General features: G+C 46.2%; 1 protein-coding gene across 3 annotated transcripts in view; it reads right to left on the minus strand.

The window, feature by feature from the left end:
• Window positions 1-13,326, minus strand: part of LY86 (lymphocyte antigen 86) — a 430,545-nt gene extending 417,219 nt beyond the window's left edge. For all 3 annotated transcript variants that reach the window (XM_069217351.1, XM_069217345.1, XM_069217336.1), the window contains exon 1: window positions 13,042-13,326. In XM_069217351.1, coding sequence (XP_069073452.1) covers window positions 13,042-13,162 — 121 coding nt within the window. In that variant the 5' untranslated portion in view covers window positions 13,163-13,326. The remainder of the gene's footprint in view (window positions 1-13,041) is intronic.
• Window positions 13,327-25,858: the final 12,532 nt, after the last annotated feature.

Genomic DNA, 25,858 nt, shown 5'->3' on the forward strand with positions numbered 1-25,858 from the left:
GACCCCCTTTGTGTTTAAGTTTTTCCAAGAGCATAATTAACGGAGCAAAAAATCACTGGGCATCAAATTCTCCGTTCAGTCATTGACAAAGAACAAATTGGTTGACACCATAATTTCCAAAAATAAACTCAAATATTACTCTTCTGCTTGAACTATTGTGCATATACCGGCCTTATCTAATGAGCTTGCATAGCCAGTGATATAAAAAGCACTGCAGCCTTGACCTTTTGTCTTGCCAAAGCAGAAGATGCAGAGGTACTCATACATTTGATGATGAAATTGTTTGAATTTAAATGGCCCAAATACAAGTTTAATTCAGTTGTTATGAGTCTGCAAAACAAGGTGATTTACCAATATAGTAGTTAAGTATAGCTGTAACCAAAATCACTAAACATTCTCACGCATAGCAATTTAATATTACATACTATACAGAACAATGTATAGTGTAATCTACGTGCAAACATACGGGCCTGCGATGGGTGTCAGATTTCCCCTCTTCTATGCCAACCTTTTCATGAATTGGCTAATAATGGTATGTAAATGGAACACATCACATAGTAATTTCCCACACAGTAGGTACTTGATGATACTATAGTAACAGCATCAATCTAATTTAAATATATGTATGTTAGCTATTTTAATTTCAACCATTTCACTATCACATTTACCATTACCACCAGCAATTTCCAAACCTGCCAACTCACACAGTGTCACTGTGTGACACACAATATGGGCTCCCATCACACATTGGCAGGGAAAACACACTGAAAACCACTATAAACAGCTTGTTTACAAAGACTTTTAATTGCTGATGTCCATTTGTTTTTGTTTTAGAGGAGGGGCTTGGGGCAGTGGTAGGGCAAAAGTGCCTATTAGGTGCTTCTCGGGACAAGGCCACACCCCCTCCAAGACCCCACCTCCTCCTCACATTGTAAGATTTTTGGTAGAAGTTGGCAGGTCTAAATTCCTTTACCTTATCACCTTTCACGTTTCAATGGCAGCCACATTCAAGGTTGCATAAAAATCAACAATTAGCAACTGTATTTTACTTTCTAGCAACAACCCAACCTTTCAAATAATGAAAACTTTGAAAGGTGTGAATGTTTTTTGTGTACGTAGATGCTGGTATGTGCAAGATGATTTTGAGTACCCTTAGAAAAAGGAAAAGGCTACCAATGATTCAGAATAAGATGAATAGAACAACATACACTTTTGGTACCAAAATAGTTGCACGCTAGAGAAAGAAATCATATACTAGGTCTGTCCTACATGTTTAAGCGCTGAGTGCTCCACCTCAACTGCAGAGTCTCTGCTGTTCTAAAGTTACTATTAAACTGTTTATTTTTGTATCTCTAAAAAAAGTGTAAACTTACACAAAAGTGTACATTTATGTTTGTGAATCGGGTCCTGTCTCACTGGAACCAAGCTATACCTGGATGATGATCCCTAACTAGGGTGAAACCAGTCCTGGGTTGCTTGTGTTCCATTCACGGACAACCTAGCCTGGCAGTTCGGGCTGGACTCATTCTCATTAAAGCAGGCTCAAGACAGATTTGCATATGTCTGGGTCGAAACTGAGGTAGCATGGTATGCAAAATAACAAAGAACTGGGATGAGGCCTGTGTGATCACAAGTGGCTGAGAATAATGTAAGCATTCCATCCATCACTTTTTGTATAATTCAGTGTGTCACCTTAAGTGAGAAATGCATGCCCAGACATAGGTCCTGTGCACACTGGTCACTGGAACCAAGCTCTACCTGGCTGATGAGCCTAAACGGAACCGGTCCTGGGTTTCTTGTGTCTGTTTCAGGGAAAACCTGGCAGTTTGGGGTGGACTATTCCCATTAGAGCAGGATCAACTGATGTGCATATTGCTAAGACCAAGCCGAAGTGGCATGGTGTGTGTTGGACGTGGCCCTTTTTGCAAAGACATCCCCGGTCTTTTTGCCTCCTTCCTCCTATTTTTTCTGACCTGTTTTACATTGGCTTTAGGACTCCGGGCACTTTACCACTGCTTAACAGTGCTAAAGTACACAGTCTCTCGTGTAAATTGTACTGTTGATTGGCTTATTCCTGATTGGCATATTTGATTTACTAGTAGGCCCCAAGGAAATTGCACTAGAGGAGCCTAGGGCTTGTAAACCAAATTCTCCTAGTGGGCCTGTAGCACTGATTGTGCCACCCACAAAAGTAGCCCTGTAAACATGTCTCAGACCTGCCACTGCAGTGTCTGTTTGTGAGTCTTGCACTGCCAATTCAACTTGGCAAGTGAACCTACTTGCCAGGCCTAAACCTTCCCTTTTCATACATGTAATGCACCCCCAAGGTAGGCCCTAGGGAGCCCCAAGGGCAGGGTGCAGTGTATGTTAAAGGTGGGACATGTACTTATGTGTTTTACATGTCCTAAAAGTGAAATACTGTCAAATTCGTTTTTCACTGTTGCAAGGCCTGTCTCTCACATAGGTTACCACGGGGGCCGCCTTTATGTTATTAAAGTGCAGATTCCCTTAGGGAGCAAACAGAAATATGGAGGTTAGGGTCTCTAAGCTCAAAATTTTAAAATACATCTTTTAGTGAAGTTGGTTTTTAGACTGTGTTTGAAAATCCCACTTTTAGAAAGTAGTCGTTTTCTTGCTTAAACCATTCTGTGACTCTGCCTGTTTGTGGATTACCTGTCTGGGTCAGTTTGACAGTTTAGCTGTTTGCACCTCTCTCTAGAAAGTGACACAAAGGGGAATGGGGTGAAGCCCGCATATCCTGATGAGCCATCTGTGCTGGAGGGGAGGGGACGAGTGATCACTCACACCTGAATGGGCTGTGTCTGCCCTCCCACAATGCAGTCTCCAACCCTGTGGTGTGTGGCTGGTGCCTGGACAAGAAAGGATCTCATAAACACTTGAGACTTTACTTTGAAGTTTGCCAACTTCAAAGGCAGAAAGGGGTATAACTATTGGACCCAAAACCTCATACTCTAGATTACTTCCAGGATTCAAGAGGAACCTCTGCATGGAGAAGAGCTGAAGAGCTGAGGAGGAGTGCTGCCCTGGCCTGTGACTGTGCTATGTTGGGCTATCCTGCAGTTGCTGCTTCTGCCTGTTCAAGAGGACAGAGACTGGATTTTGTTGCATTCATGCTTGAGAAGTGACTCCAAGAGCTTGGAGTAGAGCTTGCCTCCTGTTTTGAAGCCTCGGGGACAGCAAAGGCTTCACCAACCAGACCTGAGTCTACTTGCTGTTGACTCTAGCTTGCCAGAGGGTGGCATTCCAGTTCCTGGACCCCTGGAAGTGAATTCCTGGAGAAAAACAAGTTTAACGACGCCAGATGATGCAGTGCAACTTCACAAAGGACGCCACTGCCCGGAACCATGACGCTGCTTGCCCTGGGGCCGTGGACCTTGCTCAGTGCGACGAATCCGATGACACTGTGAGCAGACGCTGCTAAGCTGGAACCACAATGCCGCCTGCCCCGAGGCCATGGACCTCGTAGAATTCCAACACTCATCGCTGCAGCCACTGATCCCGCTGACACCAGAGTGTCGTAAGTCCAACGTCCATTAGGACCCGATGCCATCACAGTACCTAAGGCCCTGTGACGTCATCGCAACCTCGTGAGGTTGCCTTGCAGCATCGTGACTCCGACGGACTTCGCATCTGCCAGAACGAAGAGACCGCCTTCGCATCTGACGTCGCATCACCTCCACTGCCCTGTAGTGACACCTGCTGTCCTGCTCCGTGGCACCGGAACTGACACCGCATCAGACCCATCGAAACCACTGTCCCCAACTCCATGCACTGGCCTGTTTTCTACTTGTTTTTTAAGGTAGTGTACCTGAGGGTCAAACAACTCTGTAAACGGCACTACTGGCGTCGCATTGTAGGAAACGACTCCATCACGATACCGCATAATACCAACTTGCAGTATTTGTGACTGAAGGCACTGTTTTCATGCTTCTAAGTGCTAAATTTTTATTTTTAACTGTATATTGTGGATTTTTATCGCATTTGGTCTTGTTTTTTAGGTAAAATATTTACTATTTTTCTAAACCTGTGTTGGTCATTTTGTAGTGGTTCACTGTATTACTCTGTGTTTGTCCAAATACTTAACACATTATCTCTGAGTTAAGCCTGCCTGGTCGTGCCAAGCTACCAAGGGGGTGAGCGGGGGTTAACTGAATATGATTCTCCTTTACCCTGACTAGAGTGAGGGTACTTGCTTGGACGGGGGTAACCTGACTGCCAACCAAAGACCCCATTTCTAACATTGGTGATCATCAGTGAGGATCGAAACTTGTATTTGTACTTGACATACAATGATTAAGTGTACACTACTGTTTCCAGTGCAGACCATTATGTGACTGTTGGACCTGGCTTTTTGACAGGGTCATCCCCAAACTTTTTGCCTCCTTCCTCCTATTTTTTCTGACCTGTTGTTGTTGGCTTTTGACCTCTGGGCACTTTACCACTGCTAACCAGTGCTAAAGTGCATATGCTCTCTGTGTAAATTGTACTATTGATTGGTTTATCCATGATTGGCTATTTAATTTACTTGTAAGTCCCTAGTAGAGTGCACTATATGTGCCTAGGGCCTGTAGATTAAATGCTACTAGTGGGCCTGCAGCACTGGTTGTGCCACCCACTTCAGTAGTCCCTTTACCTTGTCTCAGGCCTGCCATTGCAAGGCCTGTGTGTGCAGTTTCACTGTCACCTCGACTTGGCATTTAAAAGTGCTTGCCAAGCCTAAACCTCCCCTTTCTCCACATATAAGTCACCTCTAATGTGTGGCCTAGGTGACCCCTAGAGCAGGGTGCTGTGTGGGTGAAAGGCAGGACATGTACCTGTGTAATTTACATGGCATGGTAGTGTAAAACTCCTAAATTCGTTTTTGCACTACTGTGAGGCTTGCTCCCTTCATAGGCTAACATTGGGGCTGCCCTCATACAGTATTGAAGTGGTAGCTGCTGATCTGAAAGGAGTAGGAAGGTCATATTTAGTATGGCCAGAATGGTAATACCAAATCCTGCTGACTGGTGAAGTTGGATTTAATATTACTATTCTAGAAATGCCACTTTTAGAAAGTGAGCATTTCTTTGCACTTAAATCTTTCTGTGCCTTACAATCCACGTCTGGCTGGGCTTGGTTGACAGCTCCTTGTGCATTCACTCAGACACACCCCAAACACAGGGTACTCAGCCTCACTTGCATACATCTGCATTTTGAATGGGTCTTCCTGGGCTGGGAGGGTGGAGGGCCTGCTCTCACACAAAGGACTGCCACACCCCCTACTGGGACCCTGGCAGACAGGATTGAGCTGAAAGGGGACCTGGTGCACTTCTTAGCCACTCTTTGAAGTCTCCCCCACTTCAAAGGCACATTTGGATATAAAACAGGGCCTCTGCCCTACCTCATCAGACACTTGCTGGAGAAGAAACCTGAACCAGAACCTGCATCCTGCCAAGAAGAACTGCCTGGCTGCCTAAAGGACTCACCTGACTGCTTTCTACAAAGGACTGCTGCTTGCTGTTGCCCTGCTGCCTTGCTGAACTCTTGTCTGGCTGTAAAGGTGCTCTCCAAGGGCTTGTATAGAGCTTGCCTCCTGTTCCCTGAAGTCTCAGGACCAAATAGACTTCTCTTTTTCATTTGGACTCTTCGTGCACCAAAAATGTTGACGCACAGCTTGCTCCACGGCGACAAAATCGCCGCACACCGACGCTGATCGACACGACACCTTCGGGGCGACCGGAACTTCGACGCATGGCCTCGCAAGGACAATGCCGCCCGACTTCCAGAGGGGAAATCGACGCGACGCCTGCCGTGAGACCGAGAATTACACGCACAGCCTCCCGGAACGACGCGCAGCCGGAAAACAAGCCGAAGAATCCACGCACAGACCCCGGGACATCTGGTAATCCTGCGACCCACAGAAAGAGACTGTCCGCGCACCGGAAAATGACCCACAACTTCCCCGCATGAAAAATAACGATGCAAGTCCATGTGTTCAGGGGAGAAATCGACGCACACACCATTTTTCCACGTATCTCTTCTTCTTCTGCCCTTTGCGGAGATTTTCCACTTTAAACCAGGTACTTTGTGCTTGAAAGAGACTTTGTTTGCTTTTTAAAGACGTAAGATACTTTATATCACTTTTTAGTGATATCTTTACAAATTCATATTGCATCTTTGATCGTTTTGACCTGCAAATACCCAGATAAATATTATATATTTTTCTAAACACTGAGTGGTGTATTTTTGTGGTGCTATATTGTGTTATTGTATAATTTATTGCACAAATACTTTACACATTGCCTTCTAAGATAAGACTGACTGCTCGTGCCAAGCTACCAGAGGGTGGGCACAGGATAATTTGGGATTGTGTGTGACTTACCCTGACTAGAGTGAGGGTTCTTGCTTGGACAGAGGGCAACCTGACTGCCAACCAAAAAACCCATTTCTAACAGTGACCACATACGGTTTTTCCTTTTTGTTCTCTGGTGTCCTCCTGGATTCATCGTTGATACTTGGAAACTGTTTTTTGGTTGCACCTGTGAAGCCTTGCAGAATGGAAGTCAACTTCTGGCACTTGGAGATCTATTCAAAGAGTGAGCTAAACGTTTTCTGCAAGGAAAGGGGGCTAGCTGTGAAGTGAAGGTCCCAAAGGTGGAGTTTTGAGACAGCCCTGTTTCAGTAGGAGAAAAAACACTGGAAAGCAAACATACCTGATGATTCTGAGGAGGAGGACTACTCTGAGGAGGAGGGCAGTGGCCCTGAGAGGAGGACAGAAATAGAGGAATGACTCCTAACTCAAGAGTAGAGGCTGAGAGAGCTAGATGAAGAGCTTGAGAGGTCTGAGAGGGCCCCAGCCAAGGAAAGAAAAGGTATTGTGTGTAGCTCAGGAGCTGAGCTGTGAAGAGCTGAAACTGGAAGCCTTGAAGGATGAGTCCAGTCCAGATGGTGGCAGCAAAAATCGTATGTTCAGTGCTGATGAAGAAGTGCACATACCCAGCGATTTGGTGCCCAACATGATGGAGGGCGTTTACACACACCAGGAGGTTCAGGGGTATGAGGTAGCTCCAGTGGTGAGTAGGGTTCCTGAGATGGATTGGTGAACTGGCATGGGGGGGTCATATTCCTTATAGTGGGAGGGACACTCTACACGCTCTAGGTGAGAGTGACAGAGAGAGGGGTTGCCCCAGGCAAAAGTCCTGGTTGTGGAGTGTGAAGACACCCCAGAAGATTGCGGGTGGAGTGTCAGGGACAGTCAGGTACTGTCTCACCAGCCTCAGGGGGGTGTTGTGGGGTATTTTTTCAAGGCTGAGTCACTGGTTGGTTGGATGAAGGGTAGTTTGGTAAATTCATCTGAGAGGCTGTGTTATGTAATAGCTGGAGTGCATATGTCCACTCCTCGTTTTCCAGAGCTACGCCAACACTCGGTGGAGTGGGAGTTCTCTGTCCCCAGGGAACTTGCACTGGAGGAAGACTTCTGGGTGAGTACCAGAGAGTCTGAAGAGGCATTTGGGGGTGTTCCTGAAGGGAGTGATCTAGGTGTTTCCCAACCGGGTGAGATGGGAAAGGATTGCAGTGTTCTAGGTAGGTCCCAGTGTAGTGGGATGGGTGAGGGATCCCATGTCCAGTCTAAGAGGAGAGGGAATGGGGGTGGCCTGAGTCCCAGGGTGCCTGAGATCCGGTTCCAGGTCCTGGAGGGTTCCATGAGTGCACACCAAGAGGAAAGCCTAGCCTGTACCATAGAGCCATCTGCTGAGGGAGACCCCGTAGTGTCAGGAGAACTTGGGGGACGGCTGTAGCCAGTGTCCCACCAGTTCTGGTGTCTAGCAGTACCACTCCTAGTGAGGGGATGCAGAAGTCCAGGCAGAGGTTTGAGAGGGGGTTGCGGGCCCCAGTGGAAATCCTAGAGGGTCAGGGGTTAGCTCTGAGGTCACAGCCTACCAAGAATGACCTTGGTGATACCATTTCTGCGCTGGGGGGAACCATGCTCTGCCAGGTGGGCAGAGGTCAGGGGACCAGCACCAGCCAGACTCTCATGTGGCCCTTAGGGAAGGTGTTTCCCTTGTGAGGGGTAGGTGTGTTCCACAGGAAGTCCTGACTTGCCAGACAGAGGACCAGTCTGAGGGTGGTGAGTCTAGTTTGGATTGTCAGGTTCAGGGGCTAAGCTCTGACCTGGTGGGGGGGGGGTAGGTGTGCTTACCAGCAAGACCTGGATTGCCAGGCAATGGTCCAGTCTGATGGTACAGACCCTAGGGTGGAGGGTCAGGTGCAGGGGGTAAACCCTTACCTTATTGGGGTGGGGGGATTGGCCCAATCACCCTCCCCGGTGTGACTTCTAGGGGTACTCTCCATGGTGGGGGGGTGCAGAACCCTGGGAGCAGGGGCAGGGGAGAGAGAGGCTCACCCCTGACCCCAGTTAAATTTAAGGGTACAGACCCTGAATTGAAGAGCCAGGTTCAGGGTGACCCACCTGACCTGGAGGGAGTGTCTACTGCTAACAGTGTCCCTACCATGTTAGATTCTGGAAGGGTTACTCCTAGAGGGGGGTGCAGGACACAAGAAGGGAGGGCAGGGGGAGAGAAACCTCACCCCTGGCTCTGGTCCAACCTGAAGGTAGAGACCCCGGATTAGAAAAACAGTTGAAAGTTAACATCCCTGCACTGGTGGGAGAATTGTGCAGGACTGCTTCTAAAGGCAGCCTGACAATACTGGACTGTGGGGATGCTGCTCCTAGAGGGAGGGTACAGAGCCCCAGAGGGGAGGACCAGGTTCAGGCTGTCATCCCTAACTTGGTAGAAGGGAGAGTGGTTAAAGGGTGTCTAGCACCTGGGGCTACCGCCCCCCACTCTCCAAAGCCCCAGTGGTTGAAGAGCCTTGAGAGGCCTGAGGCCTGGCTCTTATCCCTGACAGCTGTCAGAGGCCACTGTGCTTCCTGTCCTGGTGGACAGTTTTACCCGTGGGGGGGAACGGAGAAGAGACACACCCTGGGGTTGAGTTGGCCACACCACTGTGTTGGCCATGGTGGTACTGTCTGCCCCCTGGGATAAATCTGTGAGCCAAGTAAGGTTAGGTGCTGCACAGATGGTATCTGCAGATGAGGAGAAGGGTTCCTCATGGGTAAACTTAGTGGGCCCTGAGAGTATGGACAGAGGGATCCCACTGGAGTCAGGAAGGCGTAAAACTGGAAAATGCCCCTGCTGTTGTGTGCCTGGGTCCCTGTTCTATCGCCCCAATCAGGGAAGTCAATTAAGGTATTGATTGGTCTCCCCTGGCTTTTGCTGGTGGGGCGTTGTGTTGGACCTGGTCCTTTTGCAGGGACATCCCCAATCTTTTTGCCTCCTTCCTATTTTTTCTGACCTGTTTTTGTTGGCTTTAGGACTCTGGGCACTTTACCACTCCTAAACAATGCTAAAGTGCATATGCTCTCTGTGTAAATTGTATTGTTGATTGGATTATTCATAATTGGCATATTTGATTTACTAGTACGTCCCTAGTAAAGTGCATAAGAGGTGCCTAGGGCCTGAAAATCAAATGCTACAAGTAGGCCTGCAGCACTGATTGTGCCACCCACATAAGTAGCCCTGTAAACATGTCTCAGACCTGCCACTGCAGTGTCTGTGTGTGCAGTCTTGCACTGCCAATTTGACTTGGCAAGTGTTCCCACTTGCCAGGCCTAAACCTCCCCATTTCATACATGTAAGGCAACCCTAAGGTAGGCCCTAGGTAGCCCCCATGGGCAGGGTACAGTGTATGTTAAAGATGGGATATGTACTTATGTGTGTTAGATGTCCTAACAGTGAAATACTGTCAAATTCAGTTTTCACTGTTGCAAGGCCAAATCTCTCATAGGTTAACATAGGGGCTACCTTTAAATGTTGTTAAAGTGTAGATTCCCTTTGGGAGCAGATAGAGATATGGAGTTTGGGGTTTCTGAGCTCACAATTTACAAATACATCTTTTAGTGAAGTTGTTTTTTAGATTGTGTGTTTGAAAATGCCACCTTTAGAAAGTAGCCATTTTCTTGCTTAAATCATTCTGTGACTCTGCCTGTTTGTGTATTTCCTGTCTGGGTCAGCTTGACAGTTGGGCTGTTTGCACCTCTCTCTAGACAGTGACACAAAGGGAGTTGGGGTGTAGTCCGCATATCCTGATGAGCCATCTGTGCTGGAGGGGAGGGGAGGAGTGGTCACTCACACCTGAATGGGCTGTGCTTGCCCTCACACAATGCAGTCTCTAACCCCCTGGTGTGTGGCTGGGGTTTGGCCTGGACAAGAAAGGATCTCACAAACACTTGAGACTTTACTTTGAAGTTTGCCAACTTCAAAGGCAGGAAGGGGTATAACTATTGGACCCAAAGCCCCAGACTTTAGATTACTTCAAGGATTCAAGAGGAACCTCTGCCTAGAGAAGAGCTGAAGAGAAGTGCTGCCCAGGCCTGTGACTGTGCTGTGTTGGGCTATCCAGCAGTTGCTGCTTCTGCCTGTGCAAGGAGACAGAGACTGGACTGTGCTGCATTCCTGCTTGAGAAGTGACTCCAAGGGCTTGGAGTGGAGTTTGCCTCCTGTTGTGAAGCCTCAGGGACAGCAAAGGCTCCACCAACCAAATCTGATTCTACTTGCAATGGACTCTAGCTTGCCAGAGGGTGCCATTCCAGTTCCTGGACCCCTGGAAGTGAATTCCTGGAGAAAAAACAGTCTAACGATGCCGGAAGACTCTGTGCGTCTTCGCCAAGGACACTGCTGCCCAGAACCGTGACGCTGCTTGCCCTGAGGCCGTGGACCTCGCTGAGTGCGACAAATCTGATGACCTTGTGAACAGACGCTGCTACTCCAGAACCGCAATGCCACCTGTCCTGAGGCTGGGAACCTTGTGGAAGTCTGATGACCCTGTAGGCTCTCACGTCACTGCGGCTGCTGACCCATCCAACTTCGCTGACACTAGAGTGTCATAAATCCAAAGTTCGTGATGACCCGATGCCATCACAGCGCCTGTGGCCCTGTGATGTCATCGCGACTTTGTTAAGTTGCCCCGCAACCAAGGGACCGACTTTGCATCTGCCACCGCTTCACCTCCACTGCCCTGTAATGAGGACCCGACGCCACTGCTGTCCTTCTGCTCCGTGGTACCGGAACCGATGCTGCATTGGTCCCAGCAAAGCCATTCTCCCGACTCAGTGCATCGGCCTGTTTTCTACTTGTTTCTTAAGTTACTGTACCTGGGGGTCTAACAACTCCATAAACGGCGCTCTGTCACGGTGCCGCATAATACCAACTTGCAGTATTTGTGACTCAAGGCACTGTTTTCATGCTTTTAAGTGCTAAATTTGTATTTTTAACTGTGTGGATATTGTGGAGTTTTATCATATTTGGTCTTGTTTATTTAGATAACATATTTACTATTTTTCTAAACCTTTGTTGGGTCATTTTGTAGTGGTTCACTGTATTACTCTGTGTGTTTGTACAAATACTTAACACATTGTCTCTGAGTTAAGCCTGCCTGCTCATGCCAAGCTACCAAGAGAGTGAGCAGGGGTTAACTGAGTGTGATTCTCCTTTACCCTCACTAGAGTGAGGGTCCTTGCTTGGACAGGGGGTAACCTGACTGCCAACCAAAGACCTAATTTCTAACAGTGTGCAAAATAATGATGCAGCCCAGAATGATAAACAATTGGTAAGATTATTTCAAGGGTTTCATTTATCACTTTTTTTGTATACTTTAATGTGTCACCCTAAGTGGGAAGTGTAAGCCCAGATGTGGGTCCCATGCAACTGTGTCACTGAAACCAAGCTGTTTCTGGCTGATGGCCCTAACTAGTATGAAACTGGTCCTGGGTGCTTGTGTTTCTTTTCAGGGTAAACGTGGCCTGGCAGTTCGGCTGGACTGTTCCTATTGAAGCAGGCTCATGAGTGATTTGCATATGGCTGAGTCCAAAATGAGGTGGCATGGTGGGCAAAATAACGGTGGACTGGGATACGGCTGTGAGTGATTCAAGCATTCGATCCATCACTTTGTTGTGTATGTCCTTAAAAATTTCTGACATGCCTTCTCAGATCAAGTATTTAGTTTCACAAAGGTAAGCTCCGACCCTCTTACTACTAATCCTGCTTGTTGCTATAAAAAATATTTTCATGATATTAAGTGGTGATGATGTCCGAATTTGAGCTTCGGCAAGATCCTTCTTTCTTGGATGTCAAGCATTCCTGCCATGAAGGGTTACAGCAGCAGAATCGAGAAAACCGAGCTGCAGCTCCCTTTTCATTTCCATTAAGTAACATTTTGTTGCAAAACAGCTGATGTCGCCAGCTTCATGAATTTTTGATAGTTTGTTTTCATCCGAAGTACGGCAACAGCTGGACAGAACTACTTACCCAAGAGCTCCCAAAAATATCACACATCCATGTGAAGGGTTCATCCCCTGACCCCCCCCCCCCCTCCCCCCCACCCCCCCACTCACACACACACACATGTTCAAAGGTTTCCTGGATCATTCCATCAAATAGTTAACTATAAACAATTAAAGCGCTCGCAATGTCGTTGACGTCCACGTGTCAGATAGTGCTTATTGGGGAGTCTGTTTAAGATCTCGCAATAAATAGATGGCCCAAAGAGTCAGATAATGTTTCAGGAGTTAATGACGTATTATGACCAGCTTCCTGTCTGGCAAGCCTCGTGCTGGTATTCGAATCCTCTGTAACACTGTTCGGGATGGTATAGAAATCTGTGAATGCATAACGAATAATCCCGAATATGGCCACTATTCCAGGAAAGTAACATTGTATGCACATCGTCGTTTTAATTTTACACATATACAACATTTGCTCTGTTATTCTCCCTGATATTGCGTGAACGTGTCGACTGTGGTAATAACAACTCAAAAAACAAATCTATAACAATAACGCATGGCGAACACTTACAACAAACTCCGATACGATGACTTTTTAGAGAAAAATTGACTTCTTTTTTACTTTAAACTCGTGTGCGTCTTAATTAATATAAAACAGCAGACGCTTCAGATACCATTAAGAAAGGATAAAAACTCACCACAGCTTTTATAAGACGCTTCAAAGTGGTCTGTTTTGCAGAAAGTGTGCAGGGGCCATTCTTTGCTTTCCATGAGAGAGACCATAAGCAAAGAGCATAGAACTGCAGATAAGACCTTCATGGCGGCCTCTTGTGAAGCAGGTCAGGCACGCAGTTTTCAGTTCCCTGCTCTCATGAACTTGACGAACAACAAAAAGCCCACCTACACAGTGCCGTGGCGTATTAGCATGCTGTGTTTCGCTGCTCACCATAGCAGGCTGGCAGAAATAACCGAGGCTTCTGGTAGATCCCATTCTGCGCTCTTTCAAGAGGGAAGTTGTGAACTTTCGTTTGAGGACTAAATTTAGAAAGCATACATCGCTGCCCTGGATAATATGGTCTTCACCCAGTAAAAAAAAGTTTAACTATCTCTTCCAGTGATCATTTTTTGCTGCACTGTCTTGCAAATTTACCTCATCGACTCCAGCCTCCCGCACGTTTAACGTACATTAATAAGTCGTGCAGAGAAAGTGCTTGTGGCGCTAGCACTGAGAAAAAAATGACCGAATCATAGACGAACTAAACCCAGGACAGAGCAGCATGGCTCCCCAGAGCCATGCCTGGAACTTTCCAGTCCAAAATGTACTTTGACAGGGCTGCTAAGTTTTCATTTAGCTTACATGTGACATTTTTATGATTACGGGTGACACTGTTACAACCTAAGTTTGACAGTTTGAGTGACACATATCACTTTTTGCTGCTAATGGTTCTTGGCCAAGTCCTTCACAAGTATCTCATAGAAGACACCACCTAATTCCCTGTTCCCTTAAAGGACACCCTGAACCACCCCTAATGGCCACTATTGAGGTTTCACAGTCCCAAACCCCAAGTACGTCCTTTATACAAAACCGAGAAGTGAAAATGCAAAATGCTTTGTGGATTTCTGTCTTCTTAATAGAGCAAGGCTTCCTGTCCTCTCACTAACTTATCATGCTTAGTTCATGAATGTCACACCAGGTAGCATAAACTTCCCTGACAGCAGGCTGTAAAAAAACATTAATGGGCCCAGACAGTCCATGCATGAATGGCCCCAAGCTGTTTCAAGCAGGGATGGCCCCAGACAACAACACACATTATTTACCTCACGCTGTAGATCACATTTACAAATGCCCAATGACTTGAGCGGTATACAAGTGATCTGCTGCCCTCTCACCCTGCCTGTCCTACCCTATCAGCTTATCCATCCACTCCACGAGGGCACTGCAAAGTCACCCCAGAAAGAGAATATCATCTTAGCTGAATTCTTGCTCTCTCAGGATAATGCAGGATTCTTCTGCACACGTGTATTACTACCCTACTCCTCTGCTCTCTCTCCTCACTCCACCACTAGCCTCACACTCGATGTATACCCTCTTACTCTGTCCCTCCCATTTTACCATGCCTGAACACTCTCACTGTACCATAATCCTCTAGCAACCTCCTAAACTCTACTCACAGGGTATCCGACAGCTCCTATTCACTAGCTCTGCCCCAATTATTTACCTCTGCCCGAATTTATGACTGTTTCATCCATTTACTCTGTGCACAGTTTCCTCTTTGATCCCACTCCCCTTCTTGGCTCTTAATCCCTCAGCATGCCGTGACCTCCTCATTGTACTGTTACAAAACTTTGACACTACCCATCGCTCTGCTTTCCAATTCCTAATACCCCTAACCCTTCAGTTTGCTCTCTCGTTCTCCCCTGCCATGTGGTCTGCATATGCATTCTCACTATGCCTCAATAATTTACTGGCCTAGATCTCTGGACTCTGACCCTACCACAAGGATCTTCCCTTACACAATGACTCTTGCTGTCTTTAACGAGGCACTCTGCACATACGTCCATACCTTATCACCTTCATCTAAAACTCACTTTCTGACATTTGTCTCCTATCCTCGGAATGACCAAAGAACCAATAGGTAGCATTACGGGTGCAACAGAGATCCCACTGCCTTACGAGACCTGCTTTGAGGCACAAAGTTGTAATGCCGATGAGCAGTGAAAGACTTGAACAGGGGCAGTAGGACCCCAGGGAAAGGGTAGGACCCAAGGACATTGTTCATTTCGTTCTGTAGGGTGGGGAAAGACAGGGCGCAGAGGAGACAAAGAGGTCAGTTGGTTGGGGCAGATATGTGGGGCACAGATGTGAAGAATGGCATTTAGGTGGAAGTGTTCCTGTAACCTGAATAAAGGAGAGTACAAGCATACTGTGTGGTGGTGGCTCCCTTCGCAGCAGGAATTATACAACAGTTGCAGGATAGTTTTGCTCCTGTGTACCTGTGGATCCGACAGACATGTCTGAGCTCTGTCCTTGACCTTGACGGTCTAGTCTTCTGCACTCATAACATGTTTGGGTCATGAGCGCACCCAGAGTCTCTTTGGCATCTCTCCTACCTTGATGACTGCCCAGCAGTGCAGAGTGGATCATGGTGCCAGTCAGTCCTTCTAACTAAAGCCTCTGATCATGTAGAGCTGGCCTCTGGGAACAAGGGGGTGCACTCAGCACAACTGCATGCACGTTTCTGTTGGTAGACAGTGCTATTGAGCATGCCAATCACAATGCCATGGTTAGTATGCCAGGCTATCAGGGATACATTTAAGCCTGGGCAGAACACGCAGAGTTTCACTCCTTTGAATTACCCAATAATTCTGCAGAGTTCCTCAAGCAGGAGGAATCGGGGCAGATTTTTAGAGCTGGAAGCTTCTTCCGCGCTGTAAAATCAGAGTGAATGACACCACGTGTTGTGCCAGAGGGGATGCTTAATTCTGCCACTCGAGTAGATTTCCTGCTTGAGCAGAATCTTCCTCAACACAAATGGTTACGACTTGCCATCACTACCTGCTTTAAGAAATCTCACCAGAAGATGTTCTAACGTGCAAATTTGCGCTCGCCAAATTCATGTTGGGAAGCCACGTGCAAGAAAAACTTCAGCCCGTGGCAGTTGGTGGAGTTTTGCAAGAACTCTGAGCTCCAAGCAGAGCACGGAGTGGACAAAACTCTGCAAACTCTGCCGGCCGAGCAGAAGTTTTCACCCACCCCTGGTTACAGTGAGGATCTCAGATGCTCACTCAGGTACTAGTCCACACACAAGGCCATAACAAAACCTCCATTGGCTGCTTGTCACTGCAAGAGGGGACAGGCAGGTAGGCCACACAAAAAGCTCTCATCTGCAATCAGTCTGATAAAATTGGGAATAGACATTGTCAGCCAAGTCAGGTGATTTGCCTGGGCACCCTGGAAACTCACAGTATTGTAGGGAAATTTCCAGATTGTGTTAGCGTAACCCTCAGCAAGTGACACTTGGGAGGCCTGCTGTGAGATAAGCTATGGAGTGTCATACCAAATTTTCCCCAAGGATAACAAGACAAGCAGTAGGTAGCTCATCATACTTGGAGGACAGAATGGCTGTTCAATCATATGTGCAATCTGCTAGATCCAAAGCTCACCCAATTAGGGTTTGCAGGTGCGACACAAACTCCACAATTCCTCATAAAGCCTGAGCCTCATTCCTGTTAGCACAGTTTCAATGTTCAAATTTAACGGGAAAGGGTGGAGTACCTGCTTTGATTATATTGCCTCAGTTTTTGGTGGCTCGTCTCTTGCCCTCACCTTGGGAAACTATTCAACCACATTGGATCACAATGTGTTTTGGGAGATGATACCGAGCACATAACAAAGACATATTTATAGTTCTGGCATAATTTTCAGTTGCTGCATCCAATATGAATATCTGCACATACGAAGCCGTTGGTATACGTTAGTGTCACTCTTGCTCCTTTTCATTGTAGTTATCCTCAATCAAACAAAAATGGGAGGGGTAATGGAGCAGTTGATCAAGTTACTTGTCAACACAGTTCACATAGTTTTTAAACAGATCAAATATGCTGATTAGGGTAAACAAGATGTCCTTATTCATACACGAAAGCTGCTTCAGTTGCGATAACTCCGGATGTGCTGTTAGTCTGCTGACAGTTTGCATTGGTGCATTAGATGATGATAAGTCATAGTACCAGAATATCATGAACTAAATGTCACCTGACAAAAAGGTTGTTTTTAAATACCTTTTACATAATTATTAAAAAATATTTTACACCAATTAGGCAGTATTTTTCCAAGCAATACTTAGGACACAATACTAATATTTCTTATTTAATATTCTGAGCTAACCTGTAAGGGTGACCATCAGCAGACACCAGCTCCATCATTTGAAGAATCTCCTCTTCAATGTTTGCATTACTTAATCTGTATACTCTCTCACATTGCTTTGATCATAAGGTAGGTCACTGCTGCATTGAGCACAGGCTGATGCTCTTTATAGTTCCCTAAATTTGGTTCCACTCATTACTTTATGATTCCAGCCTTTGAGCTGATCAGCTGTTGTTGCTGAAGATATGGTCTATCAGTAGATTTTCAGGGGACAGACTGTCTGATTCTAGTGCTTATCAAAAGTACTTAATATACCACTGTCTCACATGCAAATAATGTTGTTTCCCTCTACAGCTTTGCATACACAGATTGCATGCAATCTCAAAAAAGCTTCATCTGTATTCCCAAGAAAATGCACCTTGACTTAAAACTTAAAATCTTGTAACTCCTTTTCTTTCACATGACCCTCTTATTACTTCCCATCCTCTGCATGCCTCATCTCCCAGAGCACAACTAACTCTAAATAGAATGTATATATGCCTTTTTATTGTTTTTCTGCAAAATGCCCACACTTCATTTCAAAGACCACAACCTGTCCTTTAAAAGTCATACCCCTACAACCTAGAAATAACTGTTGCTCATCTATTAATACCGCCACCCATTTGCATGGATTTCTATATCACCTCTTACACTAAACATCACATGTAACTCCTATTAATTTAATCTGCCACATAGAAACTGCACTAAATACATGCAATAGTTTCGTTAAGAACACAAGACTATCCCCAATAAGCAACAATAACCACTGGGAGAAATAAAAACTTACCTTGGTTCCTGAAGCAGTGTGCTGTCCAGCATAAAGTGATTTAGTGCCCTGTCAAGGGTAGTATGTGTTACATAAATTCAATTACAATACAATAAATTCTAGAACCCTCCCGGCTTACACTAATACCATAATACTCAGTGATCAGGCAGTCAATTGTAGTTCATACAGTTTGCATAATTGTTCCGTTATACATTTGGACACTCTTACACTCACGTAAAACAAAACTGATATGGGTCATGTCCATCGCCCAGTAGTGTATCAATTCAGTGCAATAAACCACCCATCACCAACTGGACAAGCATGGAATAGCTGAAGATCTCTGCCACATATCGCTAGCCAACAGACAACCTTAATTTAGTCCACTACTGCAAGTCCCAACAAGATACATTATATGACTGATCTTTGACATCTCACAATTAAAACTAGATATGGGATGATATTAACAAAGTCTATCCTGGCAGATCTCTTCACCATTTCTCCCCCAGCCTATGACTTCTTAGTACTGTAAACTTTAAACAAAGTAACTCAGAACGGACAGCTTAGTGAACTAACAAGCCCAGTGCTCTAGAATAATAAAAAAAATTACCATGAAGAGGCCTGTAGAGCTGCTTAAAGATGACAGCTTGCTGACAATTATAAACTGCAGGCCTATCTCTCACACTTCTTCATCCATCACACTGCTAAGGGATGTGTCTTCAAACATGCTAACCACACCTCTATGTTCATCACTCAAGAGATGGAAACACTTCTCCCATTGGATCAACAAAGACAATATACTTCCAACCGAAAATCCTTCACAGAGTAGCGTGCTACCCAAGTAGGAAAGCGCTTCCTCAACCCATATGGGGTAGTAAGTGCTAAGTAAAGTGCAATGCAAAACAAAACAAGATGATATTTTTGATAACAATTTGATAACATTTAACCAATGTCAAACACATTGAACCTTTTCGTGTTTTCTCAAAATTATATTTCCAATCGGGAGTATTTTGAGGCAAAAATCATCTCTATCTGCAAGCAAGCTGAGAGCACATATATTTTGTCTTTGTCTTTAGAGCAAGAACATCATCTCCTCCATGGACATAGCATATATTACAGTACCATAATGCAATGGCTTGGATCTTTGACATAATATCAGAACCAACAATCTTGTGCAGCAAAAGGATTGTGTAAAAATATTGCTAAAAGAAATGTAGTTTTCCTACACATATAATGGTAAGTACAAAAATATTTTTTTAAATTGCGTTTTACGCTAGTATTGTTGAAAATATACAAAAATATGATTACATAATATATATTAGTAAATTTACATTTGATATTTAAATATGTACCATTAATAAAATGTTAGTTAAATACATATCAGTAATATTTAATACTATATTAAAATATGCTTATATAACACACTTGTATATACCTATCTAATATACGCAATTATTAAAAATATATATTTTACAATCTATACATTTTTTAAATATTTGAATTGACAACTGTAAAAAGCATATATACATATATATTACATAAAACATAAATCTAAAACATATAAATCGCTATACAAATAAAATAAAACAATAAAACATTCAAAAAATATTATTAAAATCAGAGGCTAATAAAAATATGAACAATAACTATAAAATGAAAATTTTAAATAATTAGGAATAATACATATATTTAAACAATATTAGGAAAATTATTTAAGTCGTGGAATAACACATATAATATTCGTACTCCAGTTAATGCAGCAGTAGGAAAAGCATTGGACTTCAGAGGGTTTAAATATACTATTTCCATTCCAGTTTCTGCAACAGTAGGGAAAGCGTTGGATTTCAGAGGGGTTCAATTTACTCTTCCCACTCCAGTATGTGCAACAGTAGAGAAAGTGCTGGACTTCAGAGGGGTAACATCTACTATTAGTACTTTATCTGTGAATTAGGGAAAGAATGGAAATTCAGAGGGGTTACAATTACTATTCCACCCCAGTCAAACCACCAGTAGGGAAAGGTTGCATGACAGAACTACGCATGCCAATACATTGCATACTGTTACAACGCTTCCATTACAATGCATGTGTGTTTACCACGCATGCCTTTACCATGCAAAAGGTTACCACGGATATGCCTTTACCACGGATTCCTTTACAACGAAAATGTAAGAATTTCTCAGGTAAATATAAACCCTTTACATATATATGTATATTCACAGAAAAATACAAAGGTTACAGGGGCGTTATAGTTAGGAAATAGATTTTTTTTAAACAAAGAAATTCACTGAAAAAATCTAAGGTTAGAGGGACGTTATAGTTAGGCTCACATTTCAAGTGCACAAAACCATTGAAATTCAGTAGTTATGGTTAGTTACCTCAACTAACTATCACTCGTGCCCTAAGGTAACTGCAACCTGCGCCGACTCCATGCACAGTTTTTCCTAAACATTTTTACTGCAAATATTACATTGATATTATCAAGGATGTTATCAAAGATGTCATAGGTGCCGTAGTTTGTGGGGAAATTAGCAATGCATGGAGAGGGTGCGATTCATAGTTACCTTAGTACAAGAGATATAAGCCCTCAGTACAACATTGGCAGTAAATCCTGCTTACCGCCGTGCAGAAGACTGCCAAAAAACCGCTGCAGTGGCGGAATTCCGCTACAGCTATTACAACCCACAGCCCAGAATCCGCCAAAATCCAGACACCCACACAAGTCCGCCACACCAAAGGTCAGTGATAAACTGGCGATAACAAAACCAACACCGTCACGCCAACAGGAATACGCCCACACTATCACGACCCACGAATCCACGCAGCGGTCTTCCAACCACGGCACGCTCAAAATACACACACATTTACAAAACACAACCACATTGGACAAATCAAAATACACACACCTGATACACATACACACACCACTCCCACACACTCAACACAATATAAAACATACACCCACATCACCCACAAACCCCTACGACAAAAATTGAGAAAGAAGCCCAGAGAGACACACCACCATCAACAACACTTGTATCCACAGACACACAACACCATCACTCACACAACATACACACACCTCAGACAACACACACAAACACATTCCCTCACACATCACAACCAACACCATCTCACACATCATCCACACCACACCATAGCATCGCAAAGACACCCCAGGTTCTCTGAGGAGGAGCTCAGAGTCATGGTGGAGGAAATCGTCCGGGTAGAGCCACAGCTATTCGGATCACAGGTGCAGCACACCTCCATAGCTAGGAAGATGGAGCTATGGTGCAGAATCGTAGACAGGGTCAACGCAGTGGGACATCATCCAAGAACACAGGATGACATCAGGAAGTGGTGGAACGAGCTACGGGGAAGGTGCGTTCCGTGGTCTCAAGACACCAGATTGTAGTTCAGAGGACTGGCGGCGGACCCCCACCTCCTCCCCCACAACTAACAACATGGGAGGAGCAGGTCTTGGCTTTACTGCATCCTGAGGGCCTTGCAGGAGTAGCAGGAGGAATGGACTCTGGTAAGTCAAATCTTAACTATTACATCCCCCAACCTACCTGCATGCTATCACATACCCCACCCTCACCCTCACCCCCATCACTCCAACACCTCACAAATGTCCCACTATCACAACCCACACATCCCAACACCAAGTCCTGCATGCAACACCAAAGCTTGGACACCCATCACCAAAGCATGTCCACTACAGATATCCACACAGATCCCCAAACCAATTATCACACAAGGTCCTACACAAGAATGCAAGCACTGGAGTACAGGGTCACCCACCTATTGCACTCGATGGCACACACAGATGCAATAATCATGCCTTTACACCCCTGCAGGACTCCTACCCAACGTCACTAGACAGGAGGTTCCAGAAATTTCCACTCCCCCCACAGAAGAGGCCCACAGTGATGACAGCAGTTCTGTCCAACTGGATCAAGATGACCAGCCCGGCCCGTATGGGACCTCAGGACAGTCAGTTCCCCTGACACTGGCACAAGCCACCACAGAGCCTCCCCCCTCAGGGAACACCAGCACAGCACCCACCCAGCGGGCCCATACCTCTGTCCCCAGGACACGTCAAGCAGCAGTGTGTCCACCACTACAGGGAACCCACCACCCCAAGAAAATCAGGGACCTGGGGGCAGTGGGCGTGGGCACACGGTTCAGGGGACAGAGGCACAGGAAAACAGGGGAACTGGGAGGACTGCTGTGCGACAGGGGGAGGACAGGCCCAGGGAACCCACTCTCCACAAGGCCCTCTCCAACATCATGGGAGCATACCATCATTCCCAGGAGACGATGGCAACGGTACTGGCCAAGTTTCAGGAGACCCAGCGGCTGCAGGAGGAACAGTATCTGGGGATCAGGGAAGAACTTAAGTCCATCAACACCACCCTGGTCACCATTGTAGGGGTGCTGAAGGACCTTGTGAACACCAGGAGGGACACTGTGGCACAACAAGGGGCCCCTGACACTAGCATGGATGATGAACAGCCCACCACCTCTGCCGGCACTAGTGGACAGGAGGCACCGCCACAGGACCACAACACCAGCACCCCACCCCCTGCAGATGGAGAACCACCCCGCAAACGGTCCCTGAGATCCAGGACAAAGACAGAGAACAATGCCAAGACCCCCGCCAGGAAATGAGACCCCCCTGAATGTCATCCTTCTGTCCCACTTCGTCACCCTGTCCATCCATCAACTGCCCTAGCTCCACTTCCTATGCCCCTTTGGACAATGCACCTGTAAAACAAAGAGACTGGACTCTGCCATGGACAATCCTCCACCATCACCCCTGCCCATTTTACAACCCCCTCCACTATTTTGCACTGAAATAAACACCCTTGAATCACAAAACAAGCTGGAGTCAGTCTGTGCTATCACAAATGTGTATTTCCAATAACTATGGAATATAGCAATGTCGATTGTATTGTCAACATACCAATGTAAGCAGCTCTAGTCCATGAGGTAATATAGCAGAGGTCACACAGTGGGACCCACATCTGTGAAATGGAAAGGCAAAGTGACAAGTCAAGGTCCATACACTGGGTGAAAGTGACAGACATATGATGGGTCTAACAATTGTATGAGAGGTGTCAGGCAGTGACATCTTCTTACCTGTGTCTCACTGGAAGTATTGCTGGGTAACATTGTTTCTGTTGTCGATATCCTCTTCTTCTGCCTCCTCTTCTTCACTGTCCACAGGCTCCACAGCTGCCACATGACCCCCATCTGGACCATCCTCCTGCAGAAAAGGCACCTGTCGTCGCAAAGCCAGGTTGTGCAGCATACAGCAGGCCACGATGATCTGGCACACCTTCTTTGGTGAGTAGTAGAGAGAACCACCTGTCATATGGAGGCACCGGAACCTGGCCTTTCGATCACTCTCCTAGTTTGCCCATGTGCCTCATTGTAGCGTTCCTCTGCCCTTGTCCTGGGATTTCTCACTGGGGTCAGTAGCCATGACAGGGTGGGGTACCCAGAGTCACCTGCAAATGTCGAGGGCCAACTGTTAGACACACACTAACCCTTAGGGACAACCCCAGACCCAGACAACTATTCACAGGGTATAGTGTCCTTGTCCTCACCTATTAGCCACACCCGGTGCCTCTGGAGTTGCCCCATCACATAAGGGATGCTGCTATTCCTCAGAATGTAAGCGTCATGCACTGAGCCAGGAAACTTGGAATTCACATGGGAGATGTACTGGTCGGCCAAACACACCATCTGCACATTCATTGAATGGTAGCTCTTCCGGTTTCTGTGCACCTGTTCACTCCTGCGGGGGGGGGATAACAAGGCCACATGTGTCCCATCAATGGCACCTATGATGTTTGTGATATGTCCCAGGGCATAGAAGTCACCTTTCACTGTAGGAAAATCCTCCACCTGAGGGAAAACGATGTAGCTCTGCATGTGTTTAAGCAGGGCAGACAACACTCTGGACAACACGTTTGAGAACATAGGCTGGGACATCCCTGATGCAATGGCCACTGTTGTTTGAAAAGACCCACTTGCCAGGAAATGGAGTACTGACAGGCCATGCACTAGAGGGGGTATTCCTGTGGGGTGGCGGATTGCAGACATCAGGTCTGGCTCCAACTGGGCACACAGTTCATGGATTGTTGCACGATCAACTCTGTAGGTGACTATTACATGTCTCTCTTCCATTGTCGACAGGTCCACCAGCGGTCTGTATACCGGAGGATGCCACCATCTCACCACCAGCCCCAGCGGACGTGCCCTATGGAGGAAAACACTGAGCAGAGAGTCAGCCAACACTGAGGTAATACTACATGTCATTAGCAAACATTTATAAATTCGCAATGTGCCTGTTACTGTGTGTATGCAAGGCCTAGATAGGTGTGACACAGTTAATATTAATGCCATGTGGCCCCCTGAAATAGCGGCTGCCTGACCTGTAAGGTGGGATAAGAGGATATGAGGTAACTGCACTGGCATCCTACACCATCGCGGTCGGTGGTCGAAGACCTCAGCGCAATCCTGCATTGGTTAACATTGGACCCTATGGGTCCCAGGAGCCAATGACGATGTACGCCGGCAGTGATGGTACGCACAGTCGCGGACGTGACTGTCATTTTCTGTCTGTTCACTTACTTGATACCTGACCTTCGACAGGAGAGGACCTACACTGCAAGTGCTGCTGTGACCTCAGTCTGGAAGCGACGATGGCTCATGTGTCTGGGGATAGGGCCCCTGCCTTCACTTCGGAGGAGTTGGAGAAGTTAGTGGATGGCATCCTCCCCAGTACACGCTACTCTACGGTCTTCCAGACAAACAGGTGAGTACACTGTGAGCATGCTGCATGGGCAATGCCTGTTTGGAGTGGTGTGGATGGAAGATACATGGTGGGGGGGGGGTACTGAGGCCTGCATGTGCGGACGGTGAGTGTATGTGCGTCAGGGCAAGGGTGAGAACGTGGGCCAATGACTGTGATGGTCCAGACGGTTGAAGTTTTTCCTTTTCCCCTGTACTATTCCTCTAGGTCAGCGCCCACTAGAAGAAGGATATTTGGGGTGCCATCGCCAATGACGTCTGGACCCTGGAGGTCCACCATAGACGGAGCACCCACTGCCGTAAAAGATGGGAGGACATTTGCCGCTGGAGCAAGAAGACGGCAGAGGCCCAGCTGGGGTTGACCTCCCAACGTGGGAGGGGTGCCCGTCGCACCATGATCCCCCTGATGTTCTGGATCCTGGTGGTGGCGTATCCGGAGTTGGATGGGCGCTTGAGGGCATCACAGCAGTCACAAGGGGGTGTAGTGCTTTTGCTCTTATCTAGTTTTTAGCACTTACATAACATACCAGGAATGCACTTCTGAGTTCAAAGAAGACTTTTATTGTTGTTAATTCTTTTCTAGCCGCAATATCGTGAATGACGAATCAGTAGATTTCAAGCACACGTTAATGCAGTTTGCAATATACACAGCAGGTTATATTTATAAGATATTGAATGCAAAGCAAAACAAATACTTCACCGTGTGAGAAACTATTTACAGCTTCATCTTTCTAGGGTCTGCAAGCTGATGACTCCCTGTCAGCTGCGAGAAAGAGATTTATCTACCCACACGGGATGCTGGCAACTGGCGCCTAGTTCCAGCACGAAGTCAGGCAGATTCGAATCTAATTCTCTGAAGCCTGTGACATTCGTTACAAAGGTGTGCCCCCTCCTCTCAGACTCGGGAAAACTACGCAAGCCTTTGGAGACTGGCCAGATCTCCGAGACTGCTCCTCTTCCCAAGCCTGAGCAGAGAGAACAACACTCAATGTACCCTCTCTTATCAGGTCTAGTCTACTGTGAGAA

This window comes from Pleurodeles waltl, chromosome 2_1 (assembly GCF_031143425.1).
Source record: "Pleurodeles waltl isolate 20211129_DDA chromosome 2_1, aPleWal1.hap1.20221129, whole genome shotgun sequence".
Lineage (NCBI taxonomy): Eukaryota > Metazoa > Chordata > Amphibia > Caudata > Salamandridae > Pleurodeles > Pleurodeles waltl.